Source organism: Aulonocara stuartgranti (assembly GCF_965226115.1).
Source record: "Aulonocara stuartgranti genome assembly, chromosome: 12".
Lineage (NCBI taxonomy): Eukaryota > Metazoa > Chordata > Actinopteri > Cichliformes > Cichlidae > Aulonocara > Aulonocara stuartgranti.
Genome location: NC_138948.1, coordinates 12431262 through 12451777, shown reverse-complemented (window position 1 = coordinate 12451777; position 20516 = coordinate 12431262). Strand labels below are relative to the sequence as shown.

The window sequence follows — 20516 nt, the reverse complement described above, 5'->3', positions numbered from 1 at the left end:
AATATAGTGTACGCGCTTAAGTGCCAGAAGGATTGCCATGATTTATACATCAGGGAAACCTGATGTAAAATCTAAAACCAAAGTGCCTAATGGCAAGACCTAAAGTTGTTGTTTTTTTGCTGAGTTTCCTGTTATGTGTAGACATAATACGGGTCTACATATCCTTTGAGTCAGGTGCCTTTTGTGCTTGAATGATTCATAGGTGAATGTCAAGCCGTTCAGGTATAAGGACATAAAAAAGAAGTGAAAAAAGCAGCCAATGTTCAAAGAAAAACTTTGAAAGGCCTCCAGAAAGTCTTCCGAACCAGCCCACTACAGCACTTTAAAGCATTATTACATTATTACAAGATTTTGTTATTACATTGCTTCAAGAAATTCTAACTCCCTGGGAGCAAAGCAGTTTTATATAATGAGGGCAGACTTGAAACTTGTGGATAGTCCTGTATTTTCTGAGTAAAAGTTTCTCGTAACTGAAGTGCATCATGTCTTTTCCTTTGTGTCATTCCATCCACCGCCATTCACCTATTAAAAATTTATTGTGTGCTATTTTGTGATGAATATGGTTAGTGCTTATTCAGAGTTAATCCCACATGTTTCTCATTGCACACCACAGACGCAGCTAAAATAAATGCAGTTTGAGGAAATTACCTGACCTTTTAAAATGCAGTTGCGAATTTCTCATAAACATTTACTTCTTGTATCATACTTGAAATAAAACACACTGGACATCAGAAGTGGATAGGTCTGTGTTTAATAACCTACTTTTCCCAATGCCCCTTTGCAAAAAAAGAAATCCATGCACTGTAATCCATAACTACCACACGCCTGAATCATAATTAAATAATAAAATGTCTGTGCTTTTCGTGTCTGCAGTGCAGCAGAGATTTTAGTTATGCTTTTTTAAATACTCCACAGAGCAGCTTTAAATTTTCCAGCAGAATAAAAACATTGTCAGTGCTGACATTTTATGTTTGCAGCATGGACCTACAACAGAAAAACACGGTGGTGCGGGATTAATCTACGCCGAAAAAAAAACACTCAGCCTTCAGTCTTTCCGCTGAAGGCAGGCGTTTCGACCGGGTAGGGAGGGTTTTAGCTCTCAGTATAACGTCATTCCACATAAAAACACGGGATAACCCCAAACTCCGACCACGTGCGCGGTAGGAAAATGAGGCTTGACGTCAGTGTCCATATGAGGAGTGCCGGCCAGACCAAATATGGTCGTTCCGCCTCTGACGTTGTTCCTACTGTGGAAAATAGGCGGGGTGGCGCCGACCCCGCCTACCGCGCAGCCGTTATCAATGAACAAGTGAAACTATGAACCTAGAGCCGATTGTAACCGGCCTGCAGGAGAGTTCAACAAGAACTCACAATATTAAGTCTTTTACTTTGAAAAATTTTTTGCATCTAAAATTGATACAACTTATATATTATAATTTTAGGGATTTTCTTTTTACCTGTCTAAACTGACTATTTTGTACAATTTATTATTTTTAACTTAACTTTCAACTACTTTTCAACAATGAATCCAATCAACGAACCTTTGGAAATAACTGGCAACGAGTTGGTTCACATACTTAGGACTCCCCGGGAACAGTACACCTCTGCAGGGTGCGTGGTGCTGGACTGCAGACCGTTTCTCGACTTTTCCTTGGCGCACATCTGCGAGTCCCGAAACGTGAACTGGAACGCCATGCTGCGTCGTAGATCCAAGAGTTCAGTGGTGGCTCTGGAGTGGCTCATTCCGGACAAGACGCTCAGGGCCCGGCTCCAGAGTGGGGAGTTCTCCCCAGTGGTGGTGGTGGATGAGAGAAGCAGCTCCATGGCCGAGTTGAAGGCGGAGAGCGTGTCCCAGATGCTGCTCACCGCCCTGCAAAACGAAGTTCACACGCAGATCTGCTTTCTGCAAGGTAAAAAGCATCAGACGGTTTAAATCCATTTAAAAGCATATATATTTATTTTTAAATAGTTTAATAAAATTGTTGTTGACGTGTTTTTTAATGAATTACTAAGTCGTTAACGATCATCCATGCAATCATGATCGATTTGATCGAAAAGTGTTTCGATACAACCAAAACGATAAAGGAACGTTTAAAAAAATTCTAAATAGAGTTCATGTTTATAACAGCATTGTTGTTATTTGGCACAGATCATACATTTAAAGAGGACGTGTTGAAAGCTTACTGCTAACCTCATACTAATGTGACCTCTGTTTAGGTGGATTTGGGGCATTTTCTGAGGCCTATCCGGAGCTTTGCTACACTTCAACCATCAATCACTGCGCAGTGGAGCCAGAGCCAAAAGTGACAGGCCGGAGGACACCCGCGTATGATCAGGTGAGCTAAAAGTTATTAATATTTAAAAACAGAATATTACAATTAAAACGTTTTTGATTGTTTGTTTTGTTTTTTGTGTGATGAAAAGCCACAGACAAGACGAGACGAAACAGTTTAGTGATTGTTTTTGTTGTCAAATTGCAGGATGGTCCCGTGGAGCTGCTACCTTTCTTGTTTTTGGGCAGTGCCATCCACTCATCCCGCAGAGAGACTCTGGCTGCAGCCGGCATCACAGCTGTGCTCAACGTGTCCTCCACCTGTCCCAACTTCTATGAAGGGGAGTTTCAGTACCTGCGACTCACTGTGGAGGACACACTGGCTGCAGACATCAGAGCCTGCTTTTCTGCCGCAATTGCATTCATTGGTGAGTATTTCCAAACTGTGTTAGTATGTAACCTCTGAAATGAGAGTCCAGTCCAGTGTTTGCTCACAGAAATGTCAGTCCAAACTCCAACAAAGATAGAAGGCCCACTTAGAAAATTAAATCCATGTTAAATAAGCCTCCCCTTTGTATTTTTTAATAAAAACCTATAAAATTTTAAGCACCTTAAACTCCATAATCCATTTTCAGTCCTACACTTGGGGACCAAGAATGTAATCATTAATGATCTGGTTACAAAACAACTGGATTATGGAGCTTAAGCTTGATGAAAGAGTTTATTAACACCTGATAGTTTTTATGAGCTTGTTTTGACCAGCTTTCCTTCTACAGTTGAGTTCAGGGGAAGGTGGAATTTGATTTAAAGGAACTTCCATTATAGCAGTGACTAGTGACTGAACGCTCATTTCCGGGGTGACAGCTCGTTTAGCCCAACTTTCTGTGCTGTCTGTTCGTAAAACATTACCGCCGATGTGAAATGAAGCACGGTATGCTGATTGCTCTTCCTGTTTTTGTCTCTTTCTCTTCCGTTTCCACATATAGACTCGGTGAAGCAGAGCGGTGGAAGGGTGCTGGTGCACTGTCAGGCAGGTATATCCCGCTCAGCCACCATCTGTCTGGCCTACCTCATGCACACTCAACGTGTCCGGCTGGATGAGGCGTTCGACTTCGTCAAGCAGCGGCGTCACGTCATCTCGCCAAACCTGGCTTTCATGGGACAGCTGCTGCAGTTTGAGACTGATGTTCTGTGTCAGGGATAAAGGCACAAATCCATCTGTGAAATTTAACTGACTCTCCTGCCTCTTGGCATATTGCGCTGGACTCGCTGCACTACCAGGACTCAAACCACATGCATAAATGTGTTGTTGGTACTGTTGAAAAGTTCACTTTGTACATTCAGAGGAAAGCTAAATGTGTTGCTGGCATCACATGGTTGCAGTCATATTTTGAAAATGCTATATTTTAGCAATGTAAACCACAGTGTCATGGAAACATTATGAAAAACTGTGATTCTGAGCCAGCTAGCTGGAACAGCTATGAGGTAATTTCCCTGACGTTATACTTGAGTGGAGTTGTGCCTGCCTGTTTGGTTTGTGTGTGTGTGTGCACGTGCAGGTGTGTTATTTTGTGTGACTTCTGTGCCTGATTGATTGGAAGGGCTGACTTATTTTCATACACTTTTAACCACTGTGACATGATATGTCTTTTGTAAGGAAACACTGTGTTATCTTCTTATAGCAATAGTTCATTATTCTCACGTTTAGAAAGTTAGAAATGCACCTACCACAGCTGGTATCATTCTATATCCTGAGACAGATTGGTACACTCAAACTGGAAAAAGTTGTTTTTGTTTTTTTTAATTGTGTAAATATATTTTGTTATTTATTTCAGTATTTCTTATGACAGTGTTACTGACATCAATAATTCTTACTGCACTTTATACCTTTGGCTTCCTGCTGTTTTTCCACTGAAATAAAACATGCTGGAACATATGAAAACCGTGTGAGCGGAAAAAACAGTTTTACACACTACTGTCCACCACATCTCACTACTTGTACTACTTATACACACTAATCCAGTCATCGTTCACCGCACAGACAAAACAATGAGGCCATCGAGTCCCAGGTGCATTTCAGTGTTTTCAGAGCGCATTACAAATGCATAATTTCACACGCTGACCTTGCTGCTTTCGGCTGCTCTTGCTGAATCAGAAGGCATTAAAAAACATTGGTCTGCTGAGCGTTTTCATGGATTATCCTGTGGCAAGTGGGTTTTACAGTCTGAAGTCCCTTTTGACCTCAACAGCCAGCAATGGGAATTTCACATCCTCTCATTCAACTAACATGAATCGCTTTAGGCACATGACAGGAAGTCTGCTAAAAGAAATTACAGGTAAGAGGGAAAGTCATTAAAGTTATTTCTAATCAGGAAGTTTGGAAAGTCCAAAACACCTATTTGTGTTTATAGCATTTTAATCTAACTAAAACCAGTTTTAAACAGGTAAATAATATAAATTACTGGACTTTTTTCTTTATTTTCAAATTTCAGCTGTACTTTTATCAGTATTGTCAAGGCTCATGGTTGTTTCAACACAGTATTAAAAAACCAGTCAGCTCTATATTCAACTGGTTCAACTGAAATAACAAAGAACTATTACCAACACTTGCGAAAAGACCAGCTGCCACTATCACCACTGCTTCATTTCCTGATGCTAATTAAGTCACCCACACTTCTGTTTTGGCCATAGCTAAAGTAGTCCACGTCCTCTCATGCGCAAATATCCATTACCCAACACGTAAGCAAGCGTAGCTGTTCTGCTTGACTTTTTTCTTCCATTAGCTACAGTTTTCCATGCAGAGGGCAAAGAAATGCCCAGTGGTTTTCAGGTTGGACTTGAAACTGAGCGATCACGTTAAATAAAGCCCCTAAAAAACTGCATTTAATCTGGTGTGAGTCCATTTAAATGTACTCATCAAAAGCACACAAATATGAGCTCAAACTAATTTTTTTATGTATGTTTTCATCATTTTTCTTAGTCTTCCATCAGATACATTTCTTAAAACTTTATTTCTTCTTTTTCCTGAGGGGGTTGGGGCTCAGATTTAATTTTAGAAAAAATAAATAAACATCCTTATTTTCTAATCTATTCAATGTTGATCTTTATATTTCAGGCCAAAATAAACACTTTGCACTCTTCTGAAACCATCAGAGGGTGATCTGTTTTTCCATCGGCTTCTTTGTAAATCACTTTAGATGAATGAGTTCAACAAAAACAGGAAAAAAGAAACAAAGACAAACAAATATTTGATTTTGGAGCAGATCAAAACTAAACAATCATTAGTAAGAAGTAACTAAGTACAAATTCTCATCACCAATTTGGAGGTTTTATTATATCTGTGCATTTTATTCTATTTATTTAATAGTGTGCTTTTTGCTCGACTACTACTGCTGTGGTCACCAGTTCAGATTTTACTTTTAAGAGACCTGTGTTTAAACTTGAAATTAGAACTCACTGTTAATGATTAAACCAGTGCATCAAATGGTTTAAATAAACTGCAAAAAAAAATGTAATCATAAAAACAAAAGAGATATGGGGAATCTAGAATAAAATGTGTTATTTGGTTTCTGTAACCAGATTTAGGTCTGTACAGCAAGATTAATACTTTCTAAAAAGTAGTATTATACACATATGTGACATACAGCTCCAAAATGCTACAAACACGTTGATGAATCAGAACTGATAAACAAATAATATAATATACATATATAACATATAAGTCGCAAAACCTTTTCCCTTCAGTGCACAGTTTATTAATAGCCTACTTCAAGTCATATATGATGAAAATATTTGTGCATTAAGCAGACATTTACACAAGACTTTGATTTGTATTATTGGTATTTTTGCACTGTTACTAGTTAAGCAACTATGCTGGTACTTCTTTCACTGCCGCAGGTGATTTCAAAAGAAATGAAGACAACACAGATATTTCTCTGTGTTGTCTTCAAAACAGATCGTGCTGGATACGTTTGTAGTGAAACAGTGCTCTCTAGTGACAACTTTTGGAATGAAAAGAAATAAATAATGACTCAAAAGTATCCAGCAGATGATGCCAGCAGACTGTTTATTAACTAAGGCCACCAGAAAACCAAGTTGTATAGCTCTTTTGCATACACACACACACGCACGCGCACACTTCAAATGTGCATTTTAGACATTAAATCACCACTGGTGTCATTTAATTTGTCCTCAAATACCAGTACAGGAAACAGACTGTATCACCTCCCCTCTACTTGAATGCGGCTCTCATCAGTCAGTTACGACTCAGTCAGCCTGCCTCATTAATAAAACTGGCTCAAACTGTAGGTCCCATCTGTGTCCAGATAAAACTAGGCCAATCATATTACATGAGGCTCTGGAAACACGTAATTGATGTACATGTGTAGCGTACTGTATGTACAAGAGGAAGCATATAAGAGATTAGGGATTAGCAGAGAGGATCACACTTCCTTTGGACATGGCATTACACAGTGTTTGTTATCTACGGCTGAAGACTGTGTCACTCAAAACAAGAAATCCCATTTAGAGAAAACCACATGATGAGGATGAGCAACACGATACTGTAAGCTGGAGAATTACAACGCATTCATGTAACATGCGCGCACGCACACATGCACTGACCTGCATGCACACACACACACACACATGCACAGAGGTGTAGTTATTTGGGAAAATGACTGCATGGTCATTTGGGAGCACTCCCTGTAATTGTTTGCAGGTTGCACACACACACACACACACACACACACACACACACACACACACACACACACACACACAAACAAACATATTTGTACCTTCATGGCTAATGGATAGCACATTCCTCATCCAGTCATGGGTATGTTAGAGAGATCATAATATATTTTGCTATGTATGGATATTTTCTCCAAACCGTGTACTATAGAACATTGCAGGACTGGTTTACCTACTGAGGCCTCTGGAAACCTTCAAATAAACAGGAGAAAAAGGAGGGACCTCACTCTGTCGTCAAAGTGGGACAAAACTCACTGACCCTAATACAGAGCTTAACTTGAAAGACAAGGCGTACCTTTTCTGGCTAAATTTTCCTTGATCTCCACACACCATCTCTCTCAAGGTTTATAAATCGCACACTGGTACACATAATAGTATGAGTACCTGAGTGTACACACCCACACATAGAAAACAGAAAACCGTTTAAAGCCAGTAATTCCAAAAGGTCTAAATTGAAAGCTTCCAAAGGGCAGGTATTGTGTTATAATTGATTTGGACCAGAACCATAATGTCCACAGACTCCCACCAGACCACAGTCCTACATTATTCTGACCTGCAGTAATCTCATTTTCAAGACCCTGTTAAAAAGGTAAGGAATTAAAAAGAAATTTGAAGTTATTTTGAACACAATGAAACTGTTCAAAAGCTCCTGGAGTTTTTATGTTTTTTTTAAGAGTGAGAGTCCTTTCCAGACCAAGTACCAACTTTTCCAATGTGGATATCAAAGAAAAATTGCTTATCCACTGTGGGTGATCCATGGCAGCAGAGTTCCCTCCAGGCTTGTGAACTGTATGTGTGAGTGCATGCATGCTTGTATATCACATGCTCTTACACAACAGGCACTTCAAAAGCAGTGTACTGTGCACTGAACACTGTGTGCCGCTCACTCACTATAACCTCGGCATCACTGACATACCCCTCACCCCCAGAATGCATTTTCAGCGTGTTACAAAGCATGGTTCACCCACGGAAACAGAGACACTTGATTGGAGTGCACTCTCCTGCTAAAAGCTTTATTCTCTCCCCCTTTATATTTAGATTCTGTAGCGTGGAGCGAGAAATGTACGACCATTATTGACTGCTGCTTCTGGTCACAGAATCAGAGAGCAGGCCACCCAATTGTAATTCCATGGGTGGCTAGCTGGGCTTCTTCCTCATTAGAACAGCAATGTGTGGGGGACGCACTACAAAAACAAACAAACAGAACCTCTACCCACACACCATTCATAAGATCGTGTGTGTATATGACCGGTAAATGTGTGTGTTGTTTGTTTGTGTGCGTTTATTTGACAGAGGCCACCTACCTACTTTCAAACAGCACAGGATAAACTCTGCTGCTGTTTGTTTTATGGCCAAGTTAAACAGCCAGTATGACGTAGGTTTCAATGGATAATTGAACGTTCAGGCCCTTGATCTCAGGTAGGCAACAAATCAGAGGGATGATAGATGTCTCTTCTTCTAGGGATAGGAAGTGTTGCATGGTGCATAACTGCAGAGGGATTTAAATAGAAGTCAAGTGATGATGTAAATGCATGAGCACAGAACATTACAATGAGTGCCTTATTCCCTCACCCTGCACCTCGCACAGTGAGCAGAGGTGGAAGGTAACACGGTGCGTTTATCCAGGGAGTGGAGAGGTAGATGAGCATGAGGAGATTTCAGATTTCACAAGGACATAATTCACTTTTACTGCACCATTTAATTGATGGTTGTCATTACCCATGGACTGGATTTGATATGCAAAATCTGTAACTACATAAAATGTATGATTTATTGCTTTAGATCCTTAATCCAGAGGGTGGATCAGTCAGTACCTAATGCATCAATAATTTAAATCTCCGAAGGGGTTCATCTTTCAAAATGAAGAATTTGTTTTATTAGAATTCTTAGACATTTGTGGTTTTACTGTATTATAAAGGTGTGACTACTTTCTCGCACGTAAAATTGAGCCTGCCTTTGTGATTATGAGCTGGCAATCTGTATTGATTTGGACGCTCACAAAACACATTGAACTGTGCACATAAACCCTGCCTCAAACACTGAGGTGTTTTTCAGCTTGTACAATCTTAGACACTGTGCTTACCTTACCTAATCTCATTAAAAATCTGAGAAAAAGCTTTTAACAAGACTGGGCAGCTAAAACATGGATGGCATTTCCCTTTAGTATTACACTGCGCCTTTATCTAGACCTCCAGCACTGAAGGAGTTATTGAGGACTAAGTGAAAAAATCATTTAAAAACCAAAGAATGATATAATGTCACACAGGCTTTTTGCTTGAAAAGCATAAATGTGAAGTTGCCACATCTTGAGGAAAAATGATGATGGTGATGGTAATGATGACTGTGCTGTTTACCCTGGAGTCCCTGGAATGAAACAAATGTTTTCAGTAAAGCAGATGGCATCGTCTCTGCTCTCCCAGCTGGACATCACAGCGTCCTGTGGAGTTAATTGACCGGAGCAGTGCCACCCAACAAGCCATTTCTAATATAACTGCGTTGACTGAGACGCTTGGGTATAGATATAATTTGGGAGGTGGGGGGCTGTACAAGGATGGAGGAAGCAAACATCCCATGACGCTCGGCTTCACAGTGACATCACCGGGTCTAAAAGAAGAGGGAGATGGGAGGCACCCCACTTATTAGGTTTCGTCGTAAGGTCCTGTTCACAAGTGAAGATGCTGCTGCCCCTCTGCGAGGAAATCTGCGAGGTGCATCAGCGGAGCGGCTGAATCATGGCATCCCGGTAAACTTCTGAAGCGCCAGGGACCACAAAAAAAACTCATGAGACGCACCGACTTGAGCTGCTCTGCGAGGATCTTTTTATTACTGAAACAACAACGTGTTTTGAAAGCAGATGTGACATCGTGCGCAGGAGAGCTGGAGAGCTTGAGGTTGTTCTTTGTGTTCTTTCTTGATTGGAAACGCTGGTATTCCTGTGAAACATCATAATCTTTCAACAGACAATCAGTGTAAATATCCCACCGCATTGGTTTTATTTCGCGTCATCTAAAATCACTCTTTTATTTTTCGCTATTCGAACGAGATTGTCAGGTATACGCGCGTCTCCAAACGAGGACGCACGGAAATCAGACCAATTTACTCTAATCTGATCTCTGATATCCAACAACGCCTCACCGTAAATGGCCCCAAATTAGATCGTTTTAAATTAAATCTTTCCATTTTCATGACATTAACTGAAAAAGGATCGGTCTGTGTAAAAAATCAAGTTTTAATTCTTCAGGGTGCGATGTAACTCTGCGAGGGCGAACGCCCAGCAGTGATTATTTTTTTCTTTTTCTGTTTCTGTTTTTGTGGAGAAGAACGGGTTTTGAAAAGTGGCAATGCGTTTTGATTGAAAAGATCCGCGTCTTGACGCGTTCCCCAGGACTGTTTGTTGCACATAAAATGGATTTGGAAGACCTGCCGTGGAGGGTGCAAGGGAGTGATCATTTGCGAACAACACAGTGACAAAACTAGAACGGCTGAGGTAAATATGCCAAATAATTATCAATTTATTACAAAATGTATTTTAATGTAAATATACTGTTTTATTAAGGACAAAAATGCGTGATAATCTAAGAGTGTTTAACACTTTATACATTTTTTAAATATTTTGCATGTTTATTTGTTTGTTTTTGTTTGCTTGTTTTAAATTTAAAGCCTCTTGGAAAAATAATCCCAGCATGGCCTCGGTTCAGGACAGCGGCTGCTCCATGGAGCTGAGTGGCTGGAACAGCAGTGTGAGCGGCTCGGGATCCTCCGTGCCATGCAACCAGAGTGTCCTCAATCCTGCCCCCTACTCCCCGGAAGCAACGGCGGCCTTTGCCACCGCCATAACCTTAATGGTCATCTTCACTATCGTCGGGAACATCATGGTCATCATCGCTGTCCTAACCAGCCGGTCACTCCGAGGTCCGCAGAATCTGTTCTTGGTGTCATTAGCTGCTGCGGACATTTTAGTGGCCACACTCATCATCCCCTTTTCTTTAGCCAACGAACTGCTTGGCTACTGGTACTTCAAGTCTCTGTGGTGTGAGATCTACCTGGCGCTGGACGTGCTGTTCTGCACCTCCTCCATCGTGCACCTGTGTGCCATCTCTTTGGACCGCTACCTGTCAATCTCCAGGGTCACTTACGGACGTCAGCGGACACCCAAACGCATCAAAGCCGCTATTGTGGTGGTGTGGCTCATCTCTGCCATTATCTCCTTCCCTCCCCTGCTCTCTTTGAACAAGAGTGAGGGTGGCGACAAGGGGAGTGAGAGAGGACCTCAGTGCCAGCTGAATGATGAGCGCTGGTACATCCTTTACTCCACCATTGGCTCCTTCTTCGCTCCATGTCTCATCATGATCCTGGTCTACGTAAGAATTTACCAAATAGCCAAGCAGAGAACACGCTGCCCACCAGGAGAGCCCAGGAAAGATGGGGTTGGCTGTGCAACACCAAGTCAGCCTCCTCGGCATGTACAAGCCAATGGGAAGGATGAAGAAGAAAGCACACCTCCTTCATCCAACAAAACCTCAAATGCCAGACCCCCCACCCTCGCTATCACACCTTCTCCAGCTCCAGCAGAGTCTCAAACCTCCCCAAATCCCACACCCAATAATCTCCTGCAGCCTCCATCCCCTTCTCCAGCCGTGCCCACGGCCACAGAGGTTGATACCTCTTCACAAGTCCCCTCAACCCCCTCCACTGTGCCTCAGTCTGCCACCAAGACTAAAGCGGAGGGGAAGAAGGGCAAGCGTCTGCAAAAGAAAAAGGCTGACAATAACAATGCTGACAGTTCAAGCACAGAGAGCGATATGGAGCACAGCCATGGAGGGGGACGCGGCAGCACCAGCATGCCAGGGTCTCCTGCTGGAGGGGGGATCCACTCCCCAGCCTCAGTCAAGCGCTACCGCGACATGATTGCCACTTCAAAGGGGGCTCGTCTGGTGCCAGGGAGAAAGTCAAAAACAGATAACAACCCTGGAGCAGCGAGGCGTAAAGCCATGGTCAACAGAGAGAAACGTTTCACCTTTGTCCTGGCAGTGGTCATTGGTGTCTTTGTGGTGTGCTGGTTCCCCTTCTTCTTCTCCTACTCTCTCCAGGCAGTGTGCCCAGAGACTTGCACCATCCCAGGTCCACTCTTTACATTTTTCTTCTGGATTGGTTACTGCAACTCCTCACTCAACCCAGTCATATACACCATCTTTAACAAAGACTTTAGAAAGGCCTTCAAAAAGATACTGTGCAGAAGCACCAAGGGTACTTTCTTTTAGCACATAAAATTGCTGTATAGAAAATGGACATTTCTGAGGCATAAAAAAAACAAAACAAAACAAAAACCAATCATGTTCCAGAACACTTAAAGGGCTGTTTAAAAAAATACGTCATATGTAAAAACTGAGAGCCACTTTTACAGCCACAGCGTGTAAACACAAACCCCGGACTGTGAAATCTCAGCTCGCAACTGGTTGACAGATTTTTACAGAGTGAGGCGAAGAAACAGACGATGAAAAAGCAGCTGAGCGAGACACTATTAACCTGCTTAGTACTTTAGTATTTCTGATAAGACTTTGAATCCAAAGTTTTATCTTTGGATGACAAGGAATAATAGATAATCCTGGGAGACAGAGGGGGGCAGCATGATAGAAGAAATGTAAATACACTATAAAACTTATAGAAGGCAGAAAACAAGTGGGAATTAACTCTGTGAATGAATACAACATATTTTTTTATACATGTTTTGTAGTTATCAAAAACTTTGGGACTAAAGAAGACAGGTAAAAGTAAGGACAAGTGGCCTTAGATTCCTGTGAGCCTAGGGCCCTTTACTTATCAATAGACAACACAAGGAGCACATAAGATTAGTGATGATTCCCTACGTCTGCAGTTTCAACTGTGTCTGTAGTCTCAATTGCAAAGCTGCAGGGCAAACATGTGTTCCTTGATTTTTATCTAAAAATGCAACAACAAGAGAAGGTTGCTGACAATCTCAAATGTGATAGCACAAACAAGGGCACCCTTTCAGACTTAACTCGGAGATTTTGTGCAGAAAGCCTTCATGTGAAGCCCTGCCACCTTGCTTTTGGCTTCACTGGTCATAATGGACACTCAGGTTGTTTATAATGACACTCTTGGCTTTCACCTTTCATGAAATATTCAATAAAAATTAACTTTGGATGATGGACTTGATATAAAATCCCATGTATGATGCTGAGAAGTAGACGAAAAGTGATGAGACTGCATCTCATACTCTTAGCTTACAGTTTTCTTTCTTTTAACTTAACCTGTAGAATCACCCTAATTGACTTGCCTGAGCTTCTCTTTCAATGAACTGCCTCAGTATTTGGACATTCGAGCAACATTCAAAGATAATTAGAGCATCTTCAAACCCTTTCAGTGTTTTTTCACAGTATCAAATGGGAGGTGTGTCTCCTAAAAATAAAAACCACCAGATTCTTATCATTCTACTGGCAAGCATTAACTTTCACAAAACAAATCCTGCTTTGTGCCGCATTATTTACCAGGTAAACATTTTATATTGACTGTAACGCCGAGATGAACAATGCAATTATGGACGTGTGATGTTCCCCCTAATTACACCTACAGGGGTTATACTGAGAACTGTTTGTCTGAGTCACTCCTTACCGATGCCTCTGGCACATCATCTTCTGCAGTGGACCTCTACATGGCACATTCGACACGTTGCTGAGAGGCAAGAAGATGAATGGTACTTTTATTTTTCTCACCAAGACACTAAAGCTTTGTGAGTTTCCTGGACAAGAAAAAAAAGAAGGAAAAAAAACCAAGAAAATGTGTCTGTAACTGTGAACAGCACATGTTTATTGACTCAATGGGACAAGGGCTGTCAGCAGCAACACATCAATTTAGTAACGGTCTAATTCTGCTGACTTGTGTGAGCGTGTGTGTGTATGTGGGCGAGTGTGCGAGCGTGCATGCGTGTTGACTCTTGTTTTTCCTTAAAAAGTGTCAGTGCCTCCTCTGGCTGCTATGTACTACAGATCTACTGTACTGACAGATTTCCTGCATCTGGTTGTCTGTAATGTTTATGATGAATTTGGAGGAAAGATCGGTAGTGTGTCGCTACACTGGGACAGTCTTAATGATCTAAAAGTGAATGTTTTTTCTGTGACATCGAGTACATGGCTTTTTAAAGATCACCCTCAAGGGACCAAAGAGCCTCACAGGACACCAGCCTGACTCAGTGAAATCTGGCCCTGTGTTTCTGTAATGAAATATCAGTTTATATTTGGTGTATGTGACGGGAGGCAAAGATTGAAAACACTGTATTATTTATTTCAAACCAGTTTGTGTGTTCTGTTACCTATTTATTGTTCAGTTACTGTGCTTTTATTCTGAAAAACCAATTGAATTGGAAGCGATCAGAGACTGAAAAGACTGTACAGAGTTTTAATATCCTGAACAAGAGCAACATTGACTTCTGCCATCAAGCTCTTGCTTTGTGAGACTGGGCTATATTTAAGCTCGGGGTTGGGGGGGATGCATTTGTGTTGAACTGAAGGAACATGAACTTTGAGTTATGTGCATACAATGCAACATTTATTCATCATTGTTTCATCTAGTTATAGTACAGTGAAATGTTCAATCAGAGATACAAGCACACGCATTGATGTACAATCTATATCGCAACAGAAAAATGTCTCCTCACCAGTGCTACTGCTGTCAGATGTCTCCTGAAAAAGTAATGAAATATGAAAATGTCAATAGCAACCATAGCCAGTTTTATTTGGATGATTTGCAGTGCATTAAGGCCTGATAATCCATATCACGCAGAGCTGCTAGGAGATTTAAATAACTGATGAAACCAAATGGTTGCAAGCAAGAGCTCTGTGCACTTATACAACTGTTCCCTGTCCTCATTTAAAATGATTATTTTCTCTCCAGTAACACAAACATCTATAGCAACTCAATTATGACAAAAATAGCCACAGAGGTCATGGATTCATGGCTGCTTCCAATAACCATGAGTTGCAATGCTGCTCAAACTTACCATTCATGGCTTTATGTGGTGAGACTGCTGCTTTGTTTGTTTGTTTTTTAAAAAGTAAGAATTATAGCTTAAAGGTAACAGATGCAGTATTCTGCCTGTTGAGCACCATCCTTTTCCCGGAAACCGCCTGAATTGTCTTTTCCCCAACTGTGTTTGGACCAAACTGCCTGGTCTGAGCTTTGCAATCATCTATCTCCCATCTGTCATCATCTCCTTCCAGTTTGGAAATAAAGCCGCTTGAAAAAGCACAAGTCATTCCCTGGTTCGTTTGTTTTATACATCTCCACATGATACAACAATAATAATAATAATGATAATGATAATAAAAATCATTTCCAGACCAGACAGAGAATTAGCAGTGAGTTGTTTCACAAATCTGTGACGTTTTCGTGACATACATGTCAAACCGAAGCGCAATGCAAAGCAATTTCCAGCCATTATGAAATTGCCTTAAATGGGAACACAACTTGGGAAAATAGTCCATAACACTGTGGGTTGATGGCTGTTCAAGATGTCACAGCAAAATCTCCTATCACAGTGGGACATGAGAAGTAGGCCATAGCAGAAACAGCATAATGTCACCTACTGCCAGCGAACACAGAGGAAGTCTGTAAGGAATTAGAGCATCATTCCAAATATCACACACAGACACATACACACACTCCCCGCACTGACTGTCTCATATTCTATTCAAGCCACACACAGAATCAGACACACACACACACTTGTTGTGACAGCTTGTTATATTTGAGGTCATCAGGCCTATGGTGAATTGTAATTGATTTATGCTGATGTGCTGTTTGGCCATTTGTCTGCACTGAATCGAGCCTCTCTGTCCTGCTTTACCTTCACACACACACACACACACACACACACACACACACACACACACACACACATACAAGTTTCCACTCAAAGAACACCAAAATGTTGCCCATCTTTTCCTCCACACTGTTTCATTTCCATATTCAGCACTGTGTGTGAACAGATAACTTATCATAGCCAAGCAATGGGAGCAGTGAGCTGTATGTTTACAATGTTGTATATTCACACAAACACAGTGTCCCTAAGCCCCTTATTCTCTGGCCTCAGCTAGAATATAAAGAAGGCCTGATTGGGACGGTGGACTCTCCAGGGCAAAAATGGAAAGAGTCCAACTACCACGACACTCAACACATTAGCTTCTTACTCACAAAAGACAGTGGACAGACTCCTAAACAAGCGAAGCCGATACATGCAAGGACACACTCGGACGCATACTGAAACACAGACGCACATCAAGTTTAATTTAGAGATTTATGATGGATTTAGTATTGTTCTGTATGAATATGTATGTGTTTAGAGGGCGTTCTAGCGCCGAGCATTTTTCTTTTCCAATCGCATCCACGATATAATGCCAGATAAATTTCTTCCCCCTGTAATTTGACTGTTGAAAACACCCAAGAGGCAGAATGAAAAATGAGAGACAGAACAGAGGCAAGCTCTCTACCCATCGAAGGTGGAGATATTAAAATGCACTCTCGCTCGGTGAAGGCTGTGATAAAAAATGTCATTTTTAGGGGGCATGGGCAATTATGATTAAAATCGCTCAAGGAGTCTGTGACTGTTTAACAGAGTGCCACTTGATGGGGGTATGTGTGAGTGTGTGCTCTTATGCATCTCATAAAATTTCGTTTTACAAAGATTTTGTTAAAGGAAAGAGCCGGGATGTAAAACAGGCATTTTCAGCCTTGTTTTGATGCGTTGTGCGTTTGGATGGAAATTCAAAGCACAAAGTGGACGTACCTTAGTAGGTAGTTAACACGGCAAAAAATTAGGTCCTAATATGAAAAATCCAGCAATGCATGAGTGTGCAAGAGAGGGGAAGGCTGAAGAAAAAATAACGAAATATTGTTGAAACAGAAAATAGAAATTTTGATTTAAAAATACAGTCTGGCTAATGGGAAGTGCTGCACAGGACCCGCATATGACAAGACGCGTAACGGTTTGACTAACAAAAACAGAAAGTGACACAGAGCCAGAGGAAACCAAGAACTCAAGATAAAACAAGAAGGAACTAATCAGAGACCACATGATTCGTCACATTTAGACTGTTACCCGTGAACTTGACATCAACAGCTTTCATCACGAGAAGAAAAAAACTAAACCAACTAACTGATAGTCGACATGTTGCTGCTGCACTAACATCAAAGAAAACAATCCAAATAGTAAAGTTAACCATAAGCCTGAGCAGTTATGGTAACAGCTTAACAGTTTTTAGGGGGGGGGGGTCAATGCAAAAACAAGCCAGTTTGTCATTTTTTGTTTTAACACACAAAATGGCATGAGTTACAGCTGCACCACTGTTTTCATTTTTTGTTCTTATTTAACTACTAAATCAAATAAGTCTTATTAAGTACAAAAAACTAACAGTGAGAACGGCTGCATCATGGCTGAGTTAAAGTAAGCACATGATTCAAACTGGATCTGCTTTTAACCATTGTATAATTGGATGGAAACAACACTCTTTACTCTTGTTGAAAAAGTGACCAAAAGTTAGCTTCAGTAACTTCATGAGAATCTTAAGTGAGAGACATGGAGAGACCAAAATAAAGGAAGCTGCAGTAACACATACGTGAAGTAATAAAGGCATGGACTGTTTCCAGGTCGTGCTAGTAGCTATTTTTTGACAAGAAATCAAATCAAAGCTTCAAGCCAAAGATAACACCCAGGCCTTTTGGATTAGATTTTAAAGACAAGGTGAGATGCTCATGTTTTGGCTCAATGTGGACTTAAAGAGCAGACTCAAACAACAATCAGCAGTTTTAAAAGGTTTATTGAGAGACTTGTATCCTTGTCTTTGTGACCAATTGGTGAGTGGTGGAAGAGGCTGGATACTTCACAGGGCAGCACTGAAAACTCTGCCAGAGAAAAGAGAGGATGTTAGCAACTGCCATGGTGAGTTTGACAGAACATTGCTGATGAAGAATGCAGAACACAATATGTGGTTCCACTGGCTTACTCGTTTATTTCCGGAACAGGGTTGGTAGGTTTGTAGCTTAAACCCATTCGCTGGAACGTTCAAGACAATTCAGCTACACAGCAGAAAGCATTAAGCACCGAGTAGGCAAAGTTCTAGAGAACCACGACAAGCGCCGTTCCTTCGCTTGACCCCAGTCGCTCTCGTCCGCTCCCCCGTAACACTGCTCTTTTATTGAGGTTACATGAATATACATAGGTTCATTTGCATATGACGTTTCATATAGGTACACATGTGGACAAAGAATACCTTGTCTGTGTGTGTGTGTGTGTGTGTGTGTGTGTGTGTGTGTGTGTGTGTGTGTGTGTGTGTGTGTGTGTGTGTGTGTGTGTGAGACCCCATAAATCACTTCCCTAAACCTATTATTATTTTTCTTCTACAATGTAAATTTTGTCTCTTTTTTATTCTTTTTTTTTCCTTTTACAATAGCTGGTGACCTGCAGAATCACCGCTCTCACAATTGGAGGCAATTACTTTTACACAGCGCACACACATACTGTGACGTCAGGCACATTCACACTCACTTTTTCAGCTGCGTAAATAAATCATATGGCTGATGATAAGTGCCATGGTGATCCATAAGTATGATCACAAGTCTATTTAATTATTTTTCAACCTAACAAAACAAATTAACAAAACATAATGCTGATGCTTTGAACACTCTACACACATGAGTCAAGATACAGGACAACTGCTGCGCATCTGAAAGAAGAAGGTGAACTCACGGAAACGCTGCACACTCCAGTTATCATAGTTATCATAGTTTTGTTTCCCTCTCTTTGATGAGTTCTCAGCCAGCTCTCGATCTGATAATGTGTAGCTTGCTCATCAGCTCAGAAGAGATTGCAATGCAACCTCACACAGTGGTTGCATGCTTTTCCCCACAGTGGCAAAGACTTGCACTTTCATATTCATATTCAATAAAGGTGTGCTCTATATGTCAGCAATGGCTCATATTAAGATGACAGTCTTTCAAACAGGTCAAGTGCCTCTATGCACGTAATTAGTTAAAATATTTACCTATTTTACTTCAGCTTATATGTCATTGTTCCAAATTTGAGCAACCCTAAGCTTAATGCAGATTACTTTCAACAACTGGTTAAATTAATGGTCTGGAGCACAGGCTGTTGTCGATCAGAGCAATCTGAAGAATCATCAAACCATTTTGTTTCAGCAAGGGGTGGGGGAAAGCCATTCACCAAAGCATATCTTAAGTGCTGCTGCTGTGGGCTGGCCTTCTACACAGCCTCTTTAAGGCTGCTGTGTTTTCTGAAAACTTCCAACATTTTCCAGCAAGCAGTTTACACCCAAAATCATATTTTTTGTCCCAATATTCTAAATACTTCGCGCTGCCAAGAGCGAATTCCATCATAAACTTCTCGTCACCCTCTGACGCACTCTTGGTTGCTTGATAACAACAACAGCTGGCGTCATAGACCACGTGTTCTACTCCACACTCACTCACACAAACACAAACACCACAAATAACAACAAAGAATAGGTCTATTGTCCAGCACAATCTGGACCCCGCGGAACTTCTCAACGTCCCACAAAGCGGCGGAGAACCCACTCAACTTCCCACAAAGCGGCGGAGAACTCACTTATCGCTCCACAAAGCAGCGAAAAACACCGTTCTTAGCCCCAAAAAGCGGCTAAGGAAGTACACACTCACACGGTTATAAAGTCGGACTCTCTGAACGTACTTGGTATGGCTTATTGCGTGTAGCATCAGTCCCTAAGCCCGCCGATCGTCATCCATCGAGGAGAAAAGACTAATCCAGCTAATCCACTGGCCCGATGACAAATTCTCACATTCTTTACTACAGGAACTTCCTGGCTGTCGTCAGTCTTTCAGCATGTCAAATCAAATCAAATCAAATCAAATCACTTTTTATTGTCACATCACATGTGCAGGCACACTGGCACAGCACATGCGAGTGAAATTCTTGTGTGCGAGCCCCACAAGCAACAGAGATGTGCAAACACAACAACACAAACGAGCAAAATACAAGAATGGCCAACCTGAAACTAATAAATATATGTACAATATATAATAGTGTATGCATTTCTGGATGTGTATACTAAATATTTTCCTACGTGTGTGTGTGTGTGTGTGTGTGTGTGTGTGTGTATACACATTTTTACAAATTAAATAGTAAAAAAATAAAATAAAATAATAATAATAATAATAAAATATATAAAATATACAGAGTTGAATATGTGCAAAACAAGTGGCATTTATATACAGTGTGGAGTGTCTCTTTTCCCCTCGGTGAATGTCGACTCCAGGGCTCCGGCTGGAGGACCAATTAATGATAGGTTTGTAGCTTAAACCCATTCGCTGGAACGTTCAAGACAATTCAGCTACACGGCAAAAAGCATTACACACCAAGTAGGCAAAGTTCTTTGTGTTACTCATATATGAGGGAGAGAACCACGACAAACCACGACAA

At 41.1% G+C, this 20516-nt stretch overlaps 2 protein-coding genes across 2 annotated transcripts; both read left to right on the top strand.

Annotated features, from left to right (window-relative positions):
- Positions 1–1275: 1275 nt before the first annotated feature.
- On the top strand, positions 1276–4208 carry dusp2 (dual specificity phosphatase 2). The gene is made up of 4 exons (XM_082554556.1): positions 1276–1910; positions 2218–2336; positions 2481–2700; positions 3259–4208. The coding sequence occupies exons 1-4, from the start codon at positions 1523–1525 to the stop codon at positions 3474–3476; spliced, it is 945 nt and encodes a 314-aa protein (XP_082410682.1). The 5' UTR covers positions 1276–1522; the 3' UTR covers positions 3477–4208.
- Positions 4209–9586: 5378 nt separating this feature from the next.
- adra2b (adrenoceptor alpha 2B) lies at positions 9587–15299 on the top strand. Its single transcript, XM_082554399.1, has 2 exons — positions 9587–10514; positions 10688–15299. The coding sequence occupies exon 2, from the start codon at positions 10711–10713 to the stop codon at positions 12286–12288; it is 1578 nt and encodes a 525-aa protein (XP_082410525.1). The 5' UTR covers positions 9587–10514; positions 10688–10710; the 3' UTR covers positions 12289–15299.
- Positions 15300–20516: the final 5217 nt, after the last annotated feature.

Bases quoted from the DNA above. Each gene is read 5' to 3' on its own strand.
- dusp2 (XM_082554556.1), top strand. From the start codon at position 1,523: ATGAATCCAATCAACGAACCTTTGGAAATAACTGGCAACGAGTTGGTT. The intron at 1,911-2,217 runs GTAAAAAGCATC...ACCTCTGTTTAG, and splicing joins GCAGATCTGCTTTCTGCAAG to GTGGATTTGGGGCATTTTCT. The intron at 2,701-3,258 runs GTGAGTATTTCC...TTCCACATATAG, and splicing joins TGCCGCAATTGCATTCATTG to ACTCGGTGAAGCAGAGCGGT.
- adra2b (XM_082554399.1), top strand. From the start codon at position 10,711: ATGGCCTCGGTTCAGGACAGCGGCTGCTCCATGGAGCTGAGTGGCTGG.